Below are 21,666 nucleotides of genomic sequence, written 5' to 3' on the forward strand. Positions count from 1 at the left end.
ACAGTGCACCACAGTGCATAGGAACTGGGGTACGCAGGGACTGGGGTGCCTGATGGACTGGGGTGCACGATGTGTTGGGGTACACAGGGAGCAGGGTGCGTGGTTTTATGGGGATTCATAGGGAGCAGGATGGATGGGGATCAGGGCACACGGTATTATTGGGGTGCATAGGGCTGGGGCATGCAGGAACCAGGGTGTGCAGTGTATCGAGGCACGCAGGGACAAGGGCACACGGTGGATCAGTGTGAGCAGGGATCGGGGTGCACAGTGGACTGGGGGGCACGGGGACTATGCACAGGATCCTGGGGGCATGTGCAGGAGCCCAGTGCCCCCAAGGGTGCCTCAAGGGACGGGCTCTTCTTGAGAAACCATTTTTTTTTGTCAAAGGAGAAAATTTCTGCACTTAAAGAGCCTTTAGCACCCAAGAGTAACTGAGCTCATGGGGTGAAAGGCAGCAGGACAGCCCTGCTCTGCCCTCAGGGTGCAAGATTCGGGGTAAAGCCCGGCTAAACCCAGTTGAACATTCCTCCGTGGAGGCTAAACCCAGTTGAACATTCCTCCTTGGCACAACGATAGATTTAGTGATGCTGAATCACAGGAAAAACCCAACCAAGCATTTGATAAAACAAACTCATTTAATGCGGGAACCAAACGAGCCATTTTGTTATCAAGTCCCTTGGAAAATCTCTGCGCCTCCCAGAGTCGCCAGGAACAGTTGGTTCACACCAAAAACCAGCAGATTCCCTCCCACAGAGATAAAAAGCAAGCAGACCTCTCCCTGGCACAGCACAAATTCCTTTCTTCCCTCCCGCCTGAGGCCGGCAGTAAAAAATATAGTACAAAAATATAGTATCATAAGAAAACACGTGGTAACGAGCCAGTGTAACTGTCACGTCTTGTATGTACAAGGGTTTTTTTTGGCAGTTTACAAACAGAGGGGAACAAGGCGATGTCCTCATCTTCAGCTCAGAAAGATCTTCATCTCAGGGCTTATGAATTCTCACCCCCTTTTTAAAGAAATAACTAGTTAAACTAACCACATGCACTTCTAAAAAGCTCATTTGTCAGAATTTACAACAGATTCTTCATGCCCCCTCCCCTTATATAAAAAGTTTTTTGACAAATATTGAACAATCTCTTCTTTGAAACAAATCAAAGTGGTTTTTGGTTTTTTTTTTCCCCAAAAGGTACATCTCCAAAAGCGATGACTTAAAAAAGTCCATGGGTTTATAGAGCCTGGTCCCCTGCCGAGGTGCTGAAGCCATGTGCCAGTCCGTAAGACTCCCAAAATAAGAGGTTACCAGCCAAAAAAAAAAAAGCTGTCGGGAGCTGTAAAAATAAATTAAGAAGCAAAGGCAGGGTAACGCAGTGGCTGTACTGAAGGCACTCGGTACTTCAGAGCTCACAAGAGCACCCAAGCTGGATGGCACGCTTATTTTGTTAAAAAAAAAAAAAAAAAAAAATAAAATCTTATTTACTGAAACCAGTGAGTCAAGCATGGTTTTCCCTTTCCCTCCCACCTGCAGCGCAGACACCCAGCACATCTCGCGGGGCCGGCGAACCCAGTGACACTAACAGCTAGGGATTAAAAAAAAAAAAAAAAAAAGATGTTTTTCTTATCTTTCATAATAAAATGAACCAAAACGGATCTAAACTTGATGACTTGACTTTTCTTGTGCCTATCTGGAATTTCTTGGATCTGGAAATTGGCCGAATTGCTGTATCTTTCCAGGTGACAGCTTGCTCGCGGCTGGGCACCACCCCGCTCAGGTGAGGAGCCAGAAAGAGGAACCTGCATTTTTACAGTGAAATGTTTTAAATAATATTTTCAAACCTGCACAGGCATTACAAAAACTTCCCCTCAGCCCACAAAGCAGAGCTTAAGTCATCCCCTTTCATAGTTAAGTCCGTGTTTAAGTCAACAATGGAACAATGCCGCTTGGTTCATCTTGCCAGAGGAGCATCGTTCCTCTGAACCGGCATCCTGCTGGAGATGTTAGTCTCCAAAAATCCACAGAACGTTGACTCCCGACAAACCGAGATTTACACGCCTGCAAAAAATAAAAGTTACCATAAAAAATTGCAAGTAAATTAAAGGCCCTGTTTAAAACACTGAATGAAAAACTATCAATTCCACACTTCAGCATTTTAACGCGCAGGCAGGTGTTGTCCGTTGCTGCAAATTGAGCGTGGCTCTTCCAGAAAGGAGGGGAACCCAGACATTGCTTTTATTGCTCACACACGTAAGATTTATCCAATTTTACAAAAAAGTTGCTATTTTTTAAAACAACAAGATGATTTTAACACCATTAATCATAGAATGGTTCAGGTTGGAAGGGACCTTAAAGATCATCCAGTTCCAACCCCCCTGCCCTGGGCAGGGACACCTCCCCCCAGCCCAGGTTGCTCCCAGCCCCGTCCAACCCGGCCTTGAACACCTCCAGGGATGGGGCAGCCACATCTTCTCGGGGCAACCTGTGCCAGGGGCTCACCGCCCGCACAGTCAAGAAATTCTTCCCAATACGTCATCTAAATATCCCCTCTTTCAGTTTAATACCATTCCCCATTGTCCCATTGGTCCCCTCCCTGATCAAGAGTCCCTCCCCAGCTCTCCTGGAGCCCCTTTAGGCACTGGAAGGGGCTCGGAGGTCTCCCCGGAGCCTTCTCTTCTCCAGGCTGAACCCCCCCAACTCTCCCAGCCTGTCCTGCCAGCAGAGGGGCTCCAGCCCTCCCAGCATCTCGGTGGCCTCCTCTGGCTCCACTCCACCAGGTCTATGTCTCTCCTGTGCTGAGGCCCCTGAGCTGGAGGCAGCACTGCAGGGGGGGTCTCCCCAGAGCAGAGCACAGCAGAGGGGTACAATCCCCCCCCTCTCCCTGCTGGCCACACTGCTGGCGATGCAGCCCAGGATGTCGGTGGCTTGCTGGGCTGCCAGCACACACTGCCGGCTCATGTTGTGCTTCTCATCACCCAACACCCCCAAGTCCTTCTCCTCAGGGCTGCTCTCCAGCCATTCTCCACTCAGCCTGTGCTTGGGATCACCCTGACCCACGTGGAGGACCATATTATCACCCCACTGTAGCGATTTCAGTTTGAGGTGCCTTCAGACAGGGACTTTGAAACAGGACACTCAGTTCACATCTCGTATGTGGCATGATGATGCGTAACGTTGGGTACCTACCCCAGCATCCCGGATTCTTTTGTCTTTATGATGTACAGAAACATAAGCAAGGTGTGGAACATGTTGTTTCTGCCCTGAATCCACAGGAAAAGAATTTAGAAACTGAGTCACTAACATGAAATCACAGCATTTTTTCAGGTAGAATAAGTGACCATAAAGACATGAAGTGGCATTCCAGGGAGGGTTGTCAGGCTTTTTGCCCTAATTCTTCACTTTTTTCAATTACGTAAATACCAGAAAAAGACCAGACGTGGCTTTTGGCTGGATTATCATCTCCAAATACTTTAAATGCCAGAGTTTTTTGGAAAGCATAGATCCAGCAACAACCAAGGATCAATACAAAATGAAAATTCACAGAAGAATTTCACTGTTTTGAGAATGGAAGCTCCCCCCAGAATTCTTACGGACAAGCACCAGGCCTCAAGGGGTGACAATGCACATCAGGGATTACATGACTTGGTATTTTATGATAAATTGTCAGAAAATAAACAAGAGGAAGCTACTGCCTAGGTACTTATGTATCTCAAATAGATAGTAAAGCTATTATTTAGTAGCAGACTAAGTACCACGTCATGGTCAAAGACAAAGCTAATGCTTACTTCCTGCATTGGGCCAGTCAATAAATGTGGCCAGTTCCTGAAAAAAAAAATCCCAAATCAGACCTGTCAATGATTTCCTGGCAGCAGGAGAACATCACCACCACCATTGTACCTTGGGCAGGTTGTAGACATGGCGCTGGTAGATCAGCTCGTAGTGGGGCGGGTTGATGCTGCTCTGGTAGATGCAAAACACGTTTTCATTTGAAGTGTCTGCAAACGAAAAGTTTAAAAGACGATGGGGATTTCAAGGGTGCTGTTGTGATCCAAGAAGCAAAGAAGGTAAATGTGAGCACCAGTACCTGGTTTATCTGGTGTCTGAATGAAGTGTTGGGAAGTGAAGGTTTTGCCGTCGGGATACTTGGGGTGAGGTGGCAGCCTGGAGTCGAGGTAAGTGCAGAACACATGCATAATGATCTGGGTGAAGAAAAACAAATCTCACTTTAGTGTCCTTAAAGATACAGGAGCTTTTTTGCCATCATCTCAGGCATTAGTTACAGTATTTGATAGTCTGTGGTTGCAACGTTGACTTAACCTCTATGTTTAGGACCCCAAGTAAGATCAGTGCTTAAAGCAGAGATTTCAGCAGTCTGGGCACACCACTAGGTGAAGGCAAGTTTATTTTTTCCAGTAAGTGAAAGAGTGTCAGTCACAACATGATAAACCAATGCCGCATGTCAGAAGCTTAGTTCATGTACAAGCATCTTTATCCTGGCATCTTGCAGAATTTGGCAAAGTCACAGATCTTATTTAGCATATTTGGGCCATGAACTCCAAGCCATCTGTTTTAGCGATGGGTTCTGTACGAGCTGCGAGGATTCGACCGAGAAGGGCAGATGAAATCAAATTACAGCTTCACTGGCACTACACGTATCGAACAAATTTCTCCTTTCTCCTCATAAAAGGTAAAATAAAAATCACTGGAAAAACCTGAGCTGGCCATAAGTCTTATTAAGAATGCCAAAATTTTGAAATACAGTCTGAGAACAAGTATCCAGAAAACCACACCACAGCCTGCTGTCTGTGTTTTAACCCTTCCTGGGGAGTTCTCAGCATTTCATGTGGGCAACCTCACCAAATTAGCTGTAATCCGATACTTTCTGCATTCATTATATATAGTATGATCTGTTTCACAGACAAAACAAAAGTTTCTCTGGGCTAAATGCCAGAAGCCTCAAGAAGTTTGGGAGATGTACCTTGGAAATCACAGCTCTGTATTACCTGCAGCGTGATTAACAAAAATGCAAAATTGTGGTTTGGGTTTTTTTAATAGTAATTGTCTTGAGTAAATTAATGACAAACCTTCATGGCAAATATTTATTTTAATCTCTTATATCAAAACTTCTTTCCCAGAATTCTTAAAAGTTTAATATACTGCCCAACACCACCTCTCCCAGCGGGTTTTGATAAAAGACTCAATTCCAGGGTGCGCTGCTCCGTCTCAAGATCTTTAAACACTGTTGAGCTGTTCACTCTGCTGCCTGTCGCAACACTAAGAGTTGCTCCGTGGCCAGTCACTACCAAACGTTTTAATCATCTTCACCAACAGAAAATCAAATCCTATTTCAAGACTGATTCTGTACAACTTCAGCTTCCAGCAATTGAATCTCGTTATATCTTTGTTAGCAAAGTTGTGAAGCTCTGACATTCAGATCTCCTGGTTTTTATTCTCCCAAGTCACTGAAAATCTATTTACAGGGGGGGAAATCGCCCTAACTCTACTTTCAGATACAGAGTTCAACAGAAGACTTATGCTGTAAAGCCCATTTTCTACTCCCTGAATTGTTCTGTGGTTTTCCTTTTAATTATTTTAATTACCTCAGTTGAATTTTCAAGTCATTGTTTTACACTGAGGTGCTGTTCCCCCGACCTTTCAGATTAACAGACTAAGAATCACTATAACTCTTATCTCAAGTAGGACATGCAACATCTTCAGATCTCTCACAAAACATTACCAAATTAAACAGCAGTCGTGCCACTCCATCTGCGTTTTTTTCCTCTGTCCATTATAGCAAGGGAAAATAAGTACATGGTGAAAGGTTTTCCTTGCATTAGAAATTGATAGGTTAAGGCAAACATTTGGCTTTTTGAAAAACATAGCAAGGGAACTGCCCCAACAAGCTTCCCACCTGCCAGGCTGCTCTCCATAGTGACCTGAAAGACATTTCAGGGGAGTTTAAGTAAGAGCCCGGCCTGAGACTGATATGCAATTGCATTTTTGTGATCTACGCCGTGTCCAATCCCATTTGCATTATTCCCTGTGGAATCTCACTGACTACAACGAGATTATTGGTGTAAGTGATGCAAACAGGATTTTACCATGTTCCTCGAAAGACGTACTGGCTATTCCCTCCAAAATCTATGCTGAAAGGCAACCCACTTCATGCTGTCGTACCAAGAAGTTTCAAAAACTTACAGAAGAGTCAGTGGGCAAGTCGGTGTCCCACTTGCGGCCTTTGAAATCCCCTCCTCTGTTCCATCGGAACGAACTCATGCATCCTCCCTGAGAAAGCTCTGAAAGTAACATTTATTCAGTTACTGGGGGTTGAAAGTGTATGAAAGCAGTATTTTATGCTAGTTTCAGTGGCTTCACGTGTGTTTCCAGTGTATAAAATAGAGGAAGTTCAGCTAATGAAATGCTTGTAAAGATAATAATACAGGGAGGTAAATTTACAGGATAATTTTTATTTTTAGTTAATGAAGGGATTAAATCCAGCACTTTGTACCCCAAGCACGCAGAGGGAAAATGAGAAATAAGGCTCTTAAAAACATTCGTAAAGTTACATCCAAGTCTTGCATCATTATATCACTATAAAAAAGGACAGTTACAAAGAAACATCTCTCCTGCTTAAAAGCAGCTCTCATCCCTGCCATGACGCCTCAAACATCTCCACTGAAGGAACGTCTGACACCACCACCACTTGACTGTGGTAACAAAATGTTTTAAAGTCAATATGGTGACACCACATACCTTTGATCCTTTCGACCAAATACTCCTGGTTTGGTGTAAGATCCAAATACTGCACTATAGTGTTCAGAGTTGGAATGAGCGGAGCTTTAACGAGTGCTGCCTGCTTCAGGCTGCTGATGCTGGCTTCTGGAACACAAGAAGAGCGAGTGCAGGTCAGCTATGACCACCAAAGAACTCCAAACAGCCTCCCTTATTTCCAGGTGTTGCTACAAAGAGCTCTCCCATTTAACGTCCTAGAAACATTTAACATGTGACACTACCCCAACCACTCATTTCAATTTCAATGCAGTAGTAGACATCTGCTTTACATCACAGAATATAAAAGCTACAAGGGACCAACTTCTACTTCGAAGAGCAGAGGGAGAGTAATGAGGTGGGGACAAGGCCAGCATCCCATCAGTTTTTCCGCAAGCATCACAACAGACGCAGCTCTTGAGGTGACACTACAACAAACAGCCCGCAAAAGGTGGATTTAATTTAAATGCAGCACATCAAATCCACTTGGTTAGGGGGACATAAATCTGAAGCAACAAGAGAAGCAGTTTCTTCACTTTTGTATCATGACATGAAAACCAGATCGCTCCAGCTCATCAAAATTTAAAAAAGTAGTTCTTTCAGAAAGCAGCTGATTTTAAGGAAGAGTTTGGAAAAGCACACAGGACTGGAGACACTAAGAGACTGTAGCACATCTATCTTTGTAATGATTTCTGACAGTTTAATGTTCAATAATCAATGATAATTTGAGCCTTTAGTTCCCCAGCTGTAAGTTTAGGGAAGAAAAAAACCAAAACAAAACAAAACCAAAATCAAACAGGCTTATGAATTTTATACAAGACAAGCATCAGTGTGAATTCATCAATATCTCCAGAAGTCTTATGAAGAACCATTCCAGCTTAATGAAATGTACGCCGTGCAAAAAGACTACACCAATACAGAGCAGAAATGGGACGGTAATATTAAACAGATCTGATTTACGTAACACCTATCCAACGCCCCAGCTATGGAGCGGCCGGCCCTCCACTAACCAGCACTGGAACCCCAAAGCCTCATCCCTACCTCCAATCTGCAATTCCGGACACCCCATTCTTCTCAGCTGAGTGCTCACAGACTCGATCTCTTGGACAAGTGGCACGAGAATAGTCTCATTAATCCACTAGGAAAGAAAAATGAAAATTCAACAGGTCAGAAACAACAAAAATTTAAAAAAAAAAATCCCAACCTTTAGCTTACATCCTACTAATTATCACTGTTACAATCACAAAGAAGCTTAACAACTGAAACACTGAAGCCAACCAAGGAGGAAAGTAATTAAGTTAGAATATCAAGTTAGGCAGTTTAGATGACTCTTAATACCTTCTAAAAGGCCAGAAAATTCAACGTAAAGGAGTCACAAAAACAAATCTGTAGAAAGTATCAGATAAAGCTTTTCTCAACAATGAGGACAGGGGTATTATGAAGCACAGCCCTCCCTCCATAAAGATAGTTTATACTTTGATGGGTCCACTCCCTCTCACATTTGTTTCAGGAAATCAGGGAGCTGATAAACACTACGTGTGGGATTTGTACGTGACAGAATTTGGGAACTGAAGCAAGCTGGCCCTAGGTTTAGGAACAGATGCTCAGGAATCTGGCGTGGATCTCATACTAATCTTTGCTTTTCACCAATCTTATTACTTCAAAAAAAACCCCACCATAAAACCCACAAGCAAAACTACATACTTGATAGTTGCTATGACTGAAGGGATAATTCAAAGTTAGATTTGCTAATTATTTTGCCACTGTGTGCAATTAAGTCTCCTCTGCTATAGCAATTCCTATTGGTAAGACCAAGGTTTTTATTTTTGCTTTTTATTACGCCGCTTGGGACTGTCTGAAATTCAAAGGTCAACCTTTGGGTTGGAATTTTCCATGCTTTGAGCCCAGAAGAATGAGCTAGAAATACTGCAGAAACATCGATTTAGCAATCTGAGTTACAGCAAGGAAAACCAATTCTTGTCATATCCCAGATGCTTTGGTTTGTCATTCAAAGGTAGATGAACTTTACAACTGTGACGTTTTCAAAATACAAAACACTGAGGTCTTGTCGAAAATGCATCTCAGTAGCCCGCTCTTAAAGCATACTGTGTTTTTATCTCCTTGTGCCAGCCCATCCCAATCCTCAAACAGACACTGCAATTCTTCCCACCTCCTTCGGCATACTGGGGACACGGAGGTGATTTTCCACTCTGCTGCACTTGTTCTTAAAAACGAGGCAGTCCTTAGAGACAGGACTTACTTACATTTCTGAACTTAGCGGTCCAGGAATCCATGTGATCAAGGAGCTGTCGGTTCATTGTCACCCGTGCCCAAACCTATGGAAAGGTTTATTAAGTACACAGAAGAACTTAACAGAATACCAGGAGTTTTTAGGGTCTATAACAAATTCTGATACCAACTACAGCACATAATCAACTTTTCCCCAAAATTCTTAGACATCTGATGGCTGCATCATGTGACTTCTACAGCAGCTTCACATATGACACTCTTACTCTCTATTTGTGGTACAATCATCTTGCGTGAGCCCAAATTCAGTTTTAAGCTCTCTGCTCTATTAGGATGAAATTGGTTGGAATCATAGGATTGATTTAAGAGGTATTTAAATGGGAAGCTTCATTAGGTTACTGCAGGAAATAAAGAAAATTGATCTAATTTAATTGAAGCCACAAGAATTGTATTCCTTTGCATCAGCCTTCTTTCAGATGCAAGTGTAAAGGCTTTAAGCTTTATATCCTTCAGCTGTTCCACTGATCAGTTTCAACTCAATTTTTATGTCACACATGTATGCTATCCAGAGTATGCCTTCCTCTCTAATGCAGAAATCATTTTCCAACTAAAATTCAGAATTTGAAGTCATACAGTGAAGCTGTATGAAGTCAGTTAAATGCTAGAGGATTTCTCCAACATTTTTTGATACAGCTCAAATCCAAACCTTTGCACAAAGCTGTATATTTTAGAACCCTGTTTCTCCCTCTTGCCCACTTTGCTTCCGAATTTACCTCTTCTGCAGCCTGTTTTGAGCTCAGATCAGCATCGTCCTTGTGTGCTGACGGAGCCTGGGACCTGCAAGCTGGCTGATACTGGAACTTTCTCAGCATCTGTGCATTGTCTGCCATGGAACGGCTGTAGTTCCAAAAAGTTGGGCTGCTGGAAGGAGAGCTGGAATCTGAACTTCCTGAAACGATTCATTCATTAAACAGTCATGTACAATTATTGCCAAGGAATTCTGGAAACAGCAGTACAGATACAGATAGGACAAGGGGTAATGGATTCAAGCTGGAACACAAGAGGTTCCACTTAAATTTGAGAAGAAACTTCTTCTCAGTGAGGGTGACAGAGCACTGGAACAGGCTGCCTGGGGAGGTTGTGGAGTCTCCTTCTCTGGAGACATTCAAAACTCGCCTGGACGCCTTCCTGTGCAACCTCATCTAGGTGTTCCTGCTCCGACAGGGGGATTGGACTAGATGATCTTTTGAGGTCCCTTCCAATCCCTAGCATACTGTGATACTGTGATACAGGCAATATGTCAGTATATTAAGGCTTTGACAAGAGACACGAACATGAACTGCCATGAATACATACACTAGAGTCAGTGTGCATAAACACTGATTTCACCCCTATCTTGATTGTCCCTACGCAGGACAAAAACTGCCTGCAGGTAGTTCACCCCCTTTATCTCAAATGCCCTCTCCACAAGACATCCCTCTCATTAAGGTAATAAAGCCCATCATCTTATCAAGGTCAGCCAACCACACTACAGAGATAATATAATAATAATCAGCACACATTTCCATATGCTGCAACAGCAACATATATCCTATCCAAAGGAAAACTTTGGAGGAAAGCTTTCTGAAGCTCCTAAGCCATGGAGACGTGTGCAAACAATGGCGTTCTACCTCACATCCTAATTACTCAGCAGAAGACTAAAATGGTCAGCAGACGCCTTTACCAAGGTCACAGGTGATTACCATAGACAAGTTAGGTTCTATTTACTAGTACAAGTACGCTGGAATCCTTTGCAACTTTTCTCACCAGCAAAAGCCAATCTCTAATAAAACCAACACCATCTCCTTACCAAGCTTTTCTAATCAAATCAGTTTGTTTATTTACCTAGTTGAACTCTGTACTGTTTCTCTTCTTCATTTCGAAGGAAGGTGTCCAGTGACTTGAGATCTGTCATATAGTCTTCTTTGCCAGTAGGAGAATTATACGGAATGGGTGAAGAGCGGTAACGAGACCTTAGCCCACCACTTTCCACTGGTCCAATACTTGTGGGGTATGGTGATCCACTGGGAGAGGGGCTGAAGCCGGAGACCTTGGGTGAATAAAAACAAATGGTTGTGTCATTTGAGGAAAACAGGATTGCACCTTGATTTGTAAATGACATGAATATAAAAGACGTGGGGTTTGGGTTGTTTTTATTTTTCTCCTTTGTATTTACATTTTGGTTTCTTACTTTTGCTTTGCTCTGAAACAAACTAGCCACTCTAAAACAAATGAAATGACACTGGGGAAAAAGGACAAATTGCTATACGACAAATTTGCATCTAGGTTGCAAAAGGAGCAAACACACATATACAGAACTCTCCGCTGGCTGCTCCTCTTCTTCAAGAGCATATGGCACAACACAAGGACCAAACTGTACCCTTGGGAACTGTCTTGGTCGTTACCTTATTGTAGCTGCTGCTTGGTGAATAGGTTACAGCACTGCCGTAAGAAGCGCTGTTGCTTGACAAAGCCTGTAGCTGAGGGCTGTACCCTGTGATACAACTGGTAGTAAACTTTGGACTGGTGCTGGGGGAGCGGGACGGGCTGTAACTCAGCACACTTTGACCCTGGACCGGAGGAGAAGGCGTCGAAGACAGGACTTTCTTTGCTGCAAGCTCACGTGGTGGAGTTGTTTGTACCGCTGCAGTAAGGAAAAACAGAATTAGCATTGTGGATGCAGCAGCCCCAAACTCTCCTCCCCCTTTTCAACGCACAACAAAATGCATACACAACACTATCTTAAGGCAATTTTATAAAGATGCTAGAAGGGGCACTAGAAAAATCTGGCCCCTACAGAACTCAGCAGTTAATCCACTGACAGGAAAAAAAGAGACTGAGACACATGACCACAACTCAGTACAAATCCTACAGCTTCAGATTTCAGTAAAATGTTACCAGGCACTTTGCATAACCCCAGAGGCTTCTCCAACCTATTGCATCAGCTGCTGTACCTGCCTACTTTATGCATCTTTAGCACACTGAATGTCTTAAATTTATCTGTGCAAGTAAACACATGAGATCCCTGAACTTCGGTGACACGGCACTACTCCTGTCTGCGTACCATTTTCTAGGGGCAGACTAGCAGCATGTAATATTACTACGCTAGCATTTTGCTTTTGGTTTATTTACCTTGTCAGGTTCTGCTGTATGTTAAAACTTTGCTCTGATGTTTAAGAGCTTTCTGAATTAATGCTCTCTGCGCTGTCATTTTCAGACTTCACATGAAGGTCTGTCTGTCCCTCTAATTTGGTTCTTGATACCCAGCATTGATATTAGTAGGATATCAAAACTATCAAACATGCACTCTCTGCCTTGCTCCTAGTTCCATGTATAGGTTACAAATTCCTTGTTCAGCCTCACAGTGTTCGAGTCTCTCACTGTCCTTCAGCAGCTGCTATCATCCTGTCCTTTTTCACCACATGTTTGTTTCCCCTCCAGTTCTTCTCACAAACACTCACCAAACCACCACTTGATGTTGTGAATTTTAATATGCTGCGGGTAATTCAGTTTACCGCTTGTGTCAGTAATTCAGAACTCACTTCATTAAAGAATCCTGCCACTGAGAAAGATACTGTCTCGAAACAAACAAAAAAAAGAAATAAAAAGACTGCCAGAGATATTTATTACACCCACCTGCATTCTGCAACCCCAGCAGGGTCTGCTGGCCAGGACTCATGACCAAGCTTGTCGGTGCTACTGTGTACTTGAAGTACATCCAGAAATCAAATAAGGCATTCAGGCTGAACAGAGATGCAAGTGCAAGTTCTAGAAGAAACACAGAAGTTTTTACCATCACTTGAGCATGGGGAATAATAAAAAGTATATTATTTGCAAAAACAGGCACATGCCCATCAAAAATAGTTCATTACTAACGCTATCAGTAAGTACTAATTTGTGGAAGTGTCTAAGATTTCTTCGCCTTCTTATGTAAGAACCATTGGAGATAATTTTCCTTGCTATATTGAAACTAATTTATATCACTAAACTTGATTTTTCAAAAACAGTTGTTTTCTAAAAAAGGACATAAACTACTGCAATGAAGTTTTACAGTGCTCAAAAATCACCTTCCCTCAAATCATCTGTTGCTGATCTCTTGATTTTTCTCCCTCTCTTGCTTCATCCTCTAATAGTATTTGATGCAGCTAGCTTAGAGTCTAGTCATCCGAAACAAACTTTTTGTGAAATGCCATCCACGCCCACACAGTACAACACCGTAGCAAAATCTGCAGTGTTCTCCACATGTTTGGTGCATCAAATCTGTTTAACAAGTTCTTCATGAACTTTCATAATATATCTAAGAAAGCTGTTAACATTGCTTACCTGTCACTATAAAAGATGAAATTCCAACAGTTCCAAGGAAGATAACAGAAAGCAAACCAAAGTTTTGGTTTAAATTAACAAAAAAAAGGCTAGTTAAAAAACGACCACCACAGACAAGTTTTTTTGCTGTGTTTTTTTTTTTTTTTTTCACAGAGAAGTTGTTGAGGCCTCATCCCTGGAGGTGTTTAAGGCCAGGCTGAATATGGCCTTGGGCAACCTGGTCTCGTGGGAGGTGTCCCTGCCTATGGCAGGGGGGTTGGAACTTGATGATCTTCAAGGTCCTTTCCAACCCTAAACCATTCTATGATTCTAAGTGAAAAAAAAAAAAAGAACAGAACCCTGAAATTTAATTGAAATGCTGCAGCAACTCACCGATATACCAGAGTGGCCAGTATGTGATGTTGTAATACGAGCTTATGAGTTTTCCAGTCCTGAAAAGAAAAACAAGAAGTTCTCATTTTGCAACTATTCAGTCCCAAGAAATATTTAGGGGTATATGAAGTAGAACGCTTTGCTTGTTTGAATCAGATGTAACAACTAACGCACATTTCAGTATATATCATGCCTGCAACAGACACATTAAGGAGTCCCCACGCCCAGACCACTTTCCGGGCTTCAGTCTCCTTCTTCATCTTGATGGTCCTGTCGATGAGGGAAGTTGCGGGACTCTGTTCTGGTGTCATTGTCTGTAATAACAAACACAGAAAAAAGACAAAATCTGTCAACTTTTACACAGGTAGATTCTCAGTCAGCACGACATGATAAAAAGGCATTAATCCAAAATGAACAATATAAATGTGCTTTAACTTTAGCCACTGAGTCGTGTTTAGAATATTAAAGAAAAAGCAGTTCCTTTTTACCAGTAAAGATAGGTAATATTTCTTTGATGAACTCTACTGTCAGCACTATCACCTCATTACTGAGGAACAACGCCCATCTTCTCTAGTGAGGTGCACATAAGAGGACACAGACCGATTCCAACCTCATTTTTGAAAAATAACTTCCTTCAGAAGTGAGAGGCAAAGCTCCTGCCTTCTCCAGCCAAAGGCAGCCAGAGGAACAAAAGGCCTTGTGCAGCTCTGCAGTTTTCCTATTGAAAATTCCCACTCATTTCAGTTGGTAACAAGAGTATTTTCAGTCTGTACAGCCACCTCCTCTGAGTTCAGTACAGCTGAAATGTAGCTACCTTTATGATCAGCAACACCTTATGTGAAAGAAATAACCCATGTGAATTTTTCTGCCAGTCCCGTCACCAAAATATGCAACTGTTCCTTTCTGCCACTTGCTTAAAAACTTGTCACATAATTCTTCACTACTTTGGAACATAAATAATTTGCTTTTTGGGACAAGTACTTCCAACTGTACATTACTACCTAAAAAAAATTTAAAAAATACAAAACCCAAATCACATTACCTGCTTCTTACTGTACAATGATTCAGTGGTGAAACAGTTAACATCAGGATTACTGGAAGACTTATACAAGAACATGTTGCCTGGTTGTTTTTTTTTTTGACAAGTTTTTCATCCAGTTTGAGCCCCAACACTTCCCTTCCAACACTGACAAATTTAACAGCCTTAAGCAGAGATCCTCTCCCCCATCCTCACACTCCCAACGTCTCTTCCTGAATCATGTCCTCCTGCAGAAGCAGAAGTTGCACTGTTAGGGTACTAAAATAAGTTGAATTTGGTCCTATTCTAGTTGCTTAGGAGATGGGTGTCAGACTGTAGTATGTCCTCCCATACGCCCTGCCCTCTTCTACTAAGGCACAGTAATAAGGGAAGACATTATCTTGACAACCCATAAGACACTGACCATGTGCCACACATGGAGGTCTCCCTTACCTCCCCTTGCCTCAAGCTCCCCAGCTTCCCCCACGCATGCGCCTCTGCCACACACAGCCCCAGCTCCCCAGATCACACTGTCACACACGAAAAACCCCCACAGCTTCCCGGGCCATGCACACAGAGACCCTCAGAGCTCCTACTGCCCACACCCCACTGTCACACACAGAGCAGTCTCCACATCTCCCCCCATCCAGCACCCCTATGCCACCCCCGGGGGGGTCTCCACAGCTCTCCCCATCCAGACCCCTGTCAAAGAAGCTGCCTCACCGCTCCCTGCACCCAGACCCCACCGTTACACAGAGGCAGCCCCACAGCTCGCACTGCCCACACCCCCGTCACACAGAAGAGGCCCGACATTTGCCCTCCCCATCCTCATCCCTGTCACACGCAAGCGGCCCCACAGCCCTACCCGCCCACGGCCCTGTCAGACACGGCTCTAGGCAGCCTCCCCTCAGAGCCCGCCCGTGCAGGCCCGAAGAGGAGCCAGGAAGTGCTGGGAGGGGCAGTCACAGTACCTGCCGCAGGGGTGAGGGTCGGGGGACGTGAGAGAACACACAATTCGCCTCAGGTAGGGCAGGGGCACCCCCTTCTCCCAGCCGGGGTGAAGGGGGGGGGAACACGCACGGCAGAGCGCTCCCCTCACACACCGGCCGCGCCGCAGCGGACGCACCGTCTGCGCCTGCGCGAGCGCCGGCGTAGCGTCACCGCCTGCGCCGCACGGCGGAAGCGGGGCCCGTTGCTACGGAGACAGCGGGGGCGCTCGCGCCGCGGCCGTTGTTATGGCGGGAAGGGGCGCGTGGTCCGGGCGCCTGGGCCGCCATGTTGGGCCGCGGCGTAGACGGAGATGGTGGAGAAAGGGGGCGACCGGCTCACTCGCTGTCCCGTGCTGTGTGGTGCAGGGTTACACGTTGCCGCGTTTTTCTCACAAATTTTGTGTAGCTAAATTAATTGATTATGCATCCCAATCGCCTCACCAAGGTCAACAGTTAAAACTAAGAGGGTTTGGGTCTGCTTGCACGCTGTGCATGTATAACTTCACCTTCCTGCTCTGAAATACTGTAAATGAAGAGCATTGTGTGAATTTCATGCTAAATCAGTGTATCCAGAAGGTATTCCCTGAGGTAAAGGTGGTCCAAATTATCGTGGTGGCTTTGGGTGACCTGTTTGTCTCATCAAATCTGGATGGTAAATCACCCAACATTGTCCGTGTGGTGATATACTGACATTTTCATTTGATATGTCCTTTTGAGACAAGAAGAGGAGGCTATGTCAGCAGATGGGAAGAATTGTGAGGCAGCAAATCGAGAGGAGCTGGATAGAGGAGCTGGACCTGGCAGCGGAGACATATTGAGCTGAGGTGGCTGCAACAGCTCATGCAAGACAGGGGCAGCAGCTTTGCAAAAGAAAAATACCCGGGATATTCTGATTATCTGGGATATCCAACCTATTTCTTAATTTTTCCCCCTCTGCTTCCAATTTGGGTACGTACAATAACTTCCAAGTTGTCCCAGTGTAAAGGCTGGTGGAATGTGTTATTCTACTATAAAAAGCTTGTTATGGGAAACATATGGTAATAAAAATACAGTTGGAGAAAGGGAGGAGACAAATTTAAACAGGGTGGAAGTTGGTTCAGTAGATCCACGCCAATGGGCAATTTCAGTTGGTTTGAAAGATCTCTTGACTTTGATTCATTTCCTAAGCAAGAGGATGAAAACAAGAAAAGCATGAAATTGAGATAATATTGAAGGACTGTTAAAAGCCTAATTTGGCCTTCTAGTCTCAAACAGCTGCTTGAGGATGGAGTGAATCGACCGTCCTCAGGTACAGAGGAAGAAGAGTCTCGTTTTGGTGCGATTCCCAGCTTTGACACAGCTCGAGTGAGAGGAGATGAATCCCACCCAACATCCCTCAAACGCTACAGACCAACAGGACTTGAGGGCACGCCAGCCTTCCCCAAATCGCAGCTGACGCACTTTAACAGGCAGAAAAGAGGCCATTTTGTGAAGATGTCGTCCCCATGGCTCCTCGGGCGCTGATGTCTGACATCTCTGGGCTTCCTGAGATGGTCAGCTGGACAACGTGCTGCCAAGGGCCCGCTTCGAATGCAGTAATTCTCACCCCACATCCAGCACTGAGGCCCCATGGGTTACCCTGTTTCCTCTCTTTAGTGGTATTACTGGCAGAGCGACCCTTTGCTCCCTGGCGCTAGTCAGAAACCAGATGAGAGGGAATATGATGAGGACGAGGAAGGCTTTGGAGGGAATCAGAGGGAAAATCCTGCCCTGCTCCTGCGCTGGCATTTTGATTATCCGTCTTGTCTGCTGTGCTCAACATGCTATTTAATTCTGTATTTTCTGCTGACACCTGCTGGCCCTTAGCAGAAGGTTATTGTGGGCCTTACACAAAACTTTCCTGCCTAAAAGGCTTTCACAACCTCGGAAGTTATTATTTATAACTACATCATGGGGTGATGTCACTGTTAGAACCAGTCTTTAATCTCCAGGTATACGCAACTGATTGTATCTCTCCCAATACCCTTCCCATCCCCTTCTTGTTATTACTAGTTACAATTCATCTGTGAGCTTGCTGTCCTAAAATGCAAAGCTACAGCATGATCCGATGGAATGTGTGGTACAGTATAAACCGCTGTGTGACTCAGACACCTGAAATCTAGGTACAACCCTGGAAGCTTGAAGGTCTTGATTTCCTAATTTAAGGAAATTTGAGTTGGAAATAAGTAGCTCCACTGCAGTGTTATTACACTGGCATATAGCTGCAGATTTTCCAGAGAGATCAAAATGAAGCTTCTGCTCCTAAAATGATGCCAGTCACGTCTACAAATGGTGAGTCACATACTGAAATCCCTACTCATTTTTTATCCAGGGCGTTCCCAAGGTGCCTGGCAGATTAGGGACGTGGAAATAATCCATTACTTACAGAAATAATAGTTCTCTCACCAGTAGTCCGAAATGAATTGCGTTACAGCCAATTAACTTTGGTCATCCAGGAGACAGAGCTCTTCGCCACGTCGGTGTTACTGGTCTATCTTGAGAAAATGAGAAAAGACACATTTGTATCCTAAGGTGAAACATGTATGGGATTGCTGAGGAATATGAGCTTGTTGAGAGTCTTGGTAGAAATGCCAAAGTCGTGAGGGCTCCCATGTTTTCCTGGGGCAAGGGCTGGCACTGCTCCCCACGCTGTAGCTGTGCGAGTCCCAGTCAGCCTCGTGTCTCAAAGCCTCTCTCACAAGCTCACGCATGCTATGAGAATTAGCATTATATAAGGAATTAATGATTATATGTTGTTATAAGTAACATCATGTGTATGATGTTATTTCCCTGAAACAGATTCTCCAGAAAGTCCAAGATAAAAGATTATGTTCTGATGAATGGGAGAGCAATTCAAAAGGTAAAGGTGAGTTTTGTAAGTTATGCATAGAATTAAAAAAGAGCAGTTTAGAAAATCCCTGGGACCCTGTGGGAGATCAGGATGCGATGCAGAATGGATGCGGAGAGGGCAGAGGGGACAAGTGAGGCACCAGGAGCACAAGGAAGGCTCAGTCCGGTACGGGTCGTCTCCCCTCTCCTCACCTTTCCGAATTGCTGAACACTTATTTTGAGAGGATGGGAGATGAGGAGCACCTCAAGCCATGGGCTGTCTTACCCTTCCCATGTGATAGGAGAGACTACTACACTGTGTCTTGGTTGCAAGAACCTTTTTTAGATAGGGGGCAACAACAGAGGGTCCATTTTCAGAAAAGTCGTGACTCCACCTAAATTCGATTACTTTTGAGGCCTTTCTAGTTGGCAGGAGTGGGCAGGTCTGTCCCTCTGTCAACAACAGCACAGGCAAACCATCCATGTATTGTTAAAGCAATTTTAAGCAATGAAACAAAGTTTGGTTAGATGAGATTCATTTAACCTTTCACTTCTTAACGTGTCACCAGGGTGTTCGTGATTCACTGTGTGATCCCACATCCTCTTCGGACTGTGCAGAGGGTATGTCCCACCCTGCCCACATTAGTCTGCCTGGGCCCTGAGAGTGCTAATTGCCCTGAGCGGGCTCATGCGGGGCTCTCACCCACACACCCTCCGCCCCTTGGCGTGGGAGCTGCATTTAAGCTGAGGCTATTGTTTTTTGGTCCTTGTTTGAGCTGCAGTGGGTGCACGGTGGACTTGGGCTTATACTTCTTGACATCCTGGCTGTGGATCTGCTGTGTGACTGCGGACTTACCTGAGGATCTGGACTGTGGCTGTCCCTGGTCAGTGCCACCAGACCTGCTCTGCTCCTCTCGTTTGGGTCCCATGGGGCTGTGCTGCTTGTGGTGAGCTCTCTACCCCTGCCTGCCTTGCTGTCGCCTTTGGCTTCTGGCTTGCTGGGCGGTGCAACTCCCTAATTTGCTCAGGTGTTTTGGGCTCTGAACACTACAGAGGCTGACTTTCAGCCTGTGCAGGACTTCACCCATAGGTTACCCTTGTGGTTCAAGGCTGATCTCCAAACCCTGTAAGACCTTATGGCTACAGCAGGAGGTCACAGTGCTGCAGGCTTCTGTAGCCCCTTCAGTGGGGATTAGGAGTGGGTACCAAGGTTTGGGGCTTAAACGCAGCTCCTTAAATGCAATGGGTGGAGGCTCCAGATGAGGCTGGTCAGGGCACTCGGAGCTTGTTGATGTACTTTAGACCCTGACATCATGTTTGGCGGGATCTCTTGGCAGCCTTTAAATCCATGCAGGATGCAGCATGAGTAATAAAGCAAGCTATAATTTTGCCCTAAATTAAGTCCCTCCTTCCTGTTGTCAAAGAGTGTATCCACAGGAGGTGGTGTGGACAGTCTGTCGGTTCTTTATGAAATCCTGAAGGCCATAAGCTACAGGTGGGATTTGACTTCCGGCAGAATTACTGTAGCGCTAGAAGCAAGAAGTTCTCATGATGGTTCCTGTCTCTTAGGATAAGCTTGCGTTATCTGATTTACGTTGAGGGGAGTGGAGATCTGCTTGTTTCCCAAGGACTGGTTTAGGTTAAGTGTCAAAGACCCGTGGACTCGCAGGAACATACCTTATCTCCCTGCAGAGCATATGTTCTCCACAGTATGCCCCCAAGTTACAACAGTTGCAGGATGACTAATTCCTCTATGTCAAAACAGGCAGAATTCCTGCCTGAGGCTCCCTTTGTTCCCAAAACCATGAGAACTGGTCTTACAAAAGACTTGCTTGGAGTCTGCTGTGAACCCATGACAATAAGCCACTGCCCCGGCTGTGCAGGGGTAGGGTGGGAGTGGAGACTGGGGAAGTCTTCTCAGGGAGGTGCTGACAAATGTTGAGAGCGGTACAGGTGAGATCCTGTGGGGATTGTCAAAGACTTCCTTTCCTTGGTCTCCTGAGATTGATTGCAGAGTAGCTGAACCATCTCCCTTCCATCCCTGTGTTAGTTCCCAGACACCCCATCTGCAGGTATTACAGCAGGGTCAGCACCTGGCTCTTCCTCAGTAACATTTATAATGAGACAAACAAAAAGTGTGTCCAACAGCCCTCTGGCTCTACCTGTCATTCCGGGACAACCACAGCTGGGTGTTCCCACGACCAAAGGCAAGCGAGATCGTTCCCAAAGCTCAGCCAGGAGAACACCGGTCGCCGTTACTCCTTTAACATAGATAATGACAACTCAAATGTCTGGGCACCTTTATGGAAGGTGAACAAGATGAAGCCTATTCCCCATGAAGAGAGATGTAGACAGAGTCCAACACAACAGCCAAGGGACCCACAGAGCTACTGGATCAGGGAACAGCCCTGTGGGGATTGGGAAGCTGAGAGGACCCGGCAGTGGTTGTTGCAGCACTTCTTCAAACCCGTGTCACCTCTTCCTGAGAAGGATACTTCATTAGCAGAGGATTTCTAGCAAGCCTGTCCAAGGAGAAGGGTCCAGCTGCACAACCGAGTTCTTAAGTTCCTGTTCACCCAAGGCTTTTTTCTGCCCCTGCTATACAACTTGATTTCATGTGGATCTTGCTGCAACCTTACTTTGCGTGAAGCACTGGCTGGCTGGATCTGTGTGAAAACATCCCAACTGAACACTGGAGGGAATGCTAGTAATTTCAATAAAGAATATATTTAAACTATCTGGCTTATATCTAGAAGTGTGTAACTTGTATATAAGAGCAGATTTATAGCATGGCTTTGGCCTAGTCTATCAGAACTTGTTGCATAGCAGGCAGGACCCAGACCTTGCATGCTACCACCACAGTGATTATTTCACCCAATTATTTCACCAGAGTGATTATTTCTTCAAAGTAATGACTCAAATTGAGTATTTCTGCTGGAGTGAGATCTTTCTGCTGGCTGCCTCTTTGTAAAAAGGAGTGGGCTACTAGAAATCTATTGGAGGAAAACCCATGACCAAGAATGGACTGGTAGAGCTCCTTGCCCCCAGTGAGACCTGGAATGACATTCAG

General features: G+C 44.8%; 1 protein-coding gene across 1 annotated transcript; it reads right to left on the minus strand.

Annotated features, from left to right (window-relative positions):
• Positions 1-630: 630 nt before the first annotated feature.
• Positions 631-14,828, minus strand: TMEM209 (transmembrane protein 209; the record flags this gene model as incomplete). The annotated part of the gene is given in 16 exon segments (XM_082498235.1): positions 631-2,051; positions 3,180-3,253; positions 3,891-3,988; positions 4,078-4,192; positions 6,192-6,289; positions 6,747-6,872; positions 7,803-7,899; positions 9,026-9,097; positions 9,782-9,957; positions 10,893-11,097; positions 11,453-11,691; positions 12,684-12,815; positions 13,743-13,801; positions 13,917-14,056; positions 14,785-14,795; positions 14,798-14,828. Coding segments are annotated over 16 exon segments (1,728 nt in total). The 3' UTR covers positions 631-1,996.
• Between the last annotated feature and the right edge of the window lie 6,838 nt (positions 14,829-21,666).

This window comes from Vanellus vanellus (assembly GCF_965231255.1).
Source record: "Vanellus vanellus genome assembly, chromosome: 1".
NCBI classification, from domain to species: Eukaryota; Metazoa; Chordata; class Aves; order Charadriiformes; family Charadriidae; genus Vanellus; species Vanellus vanellus.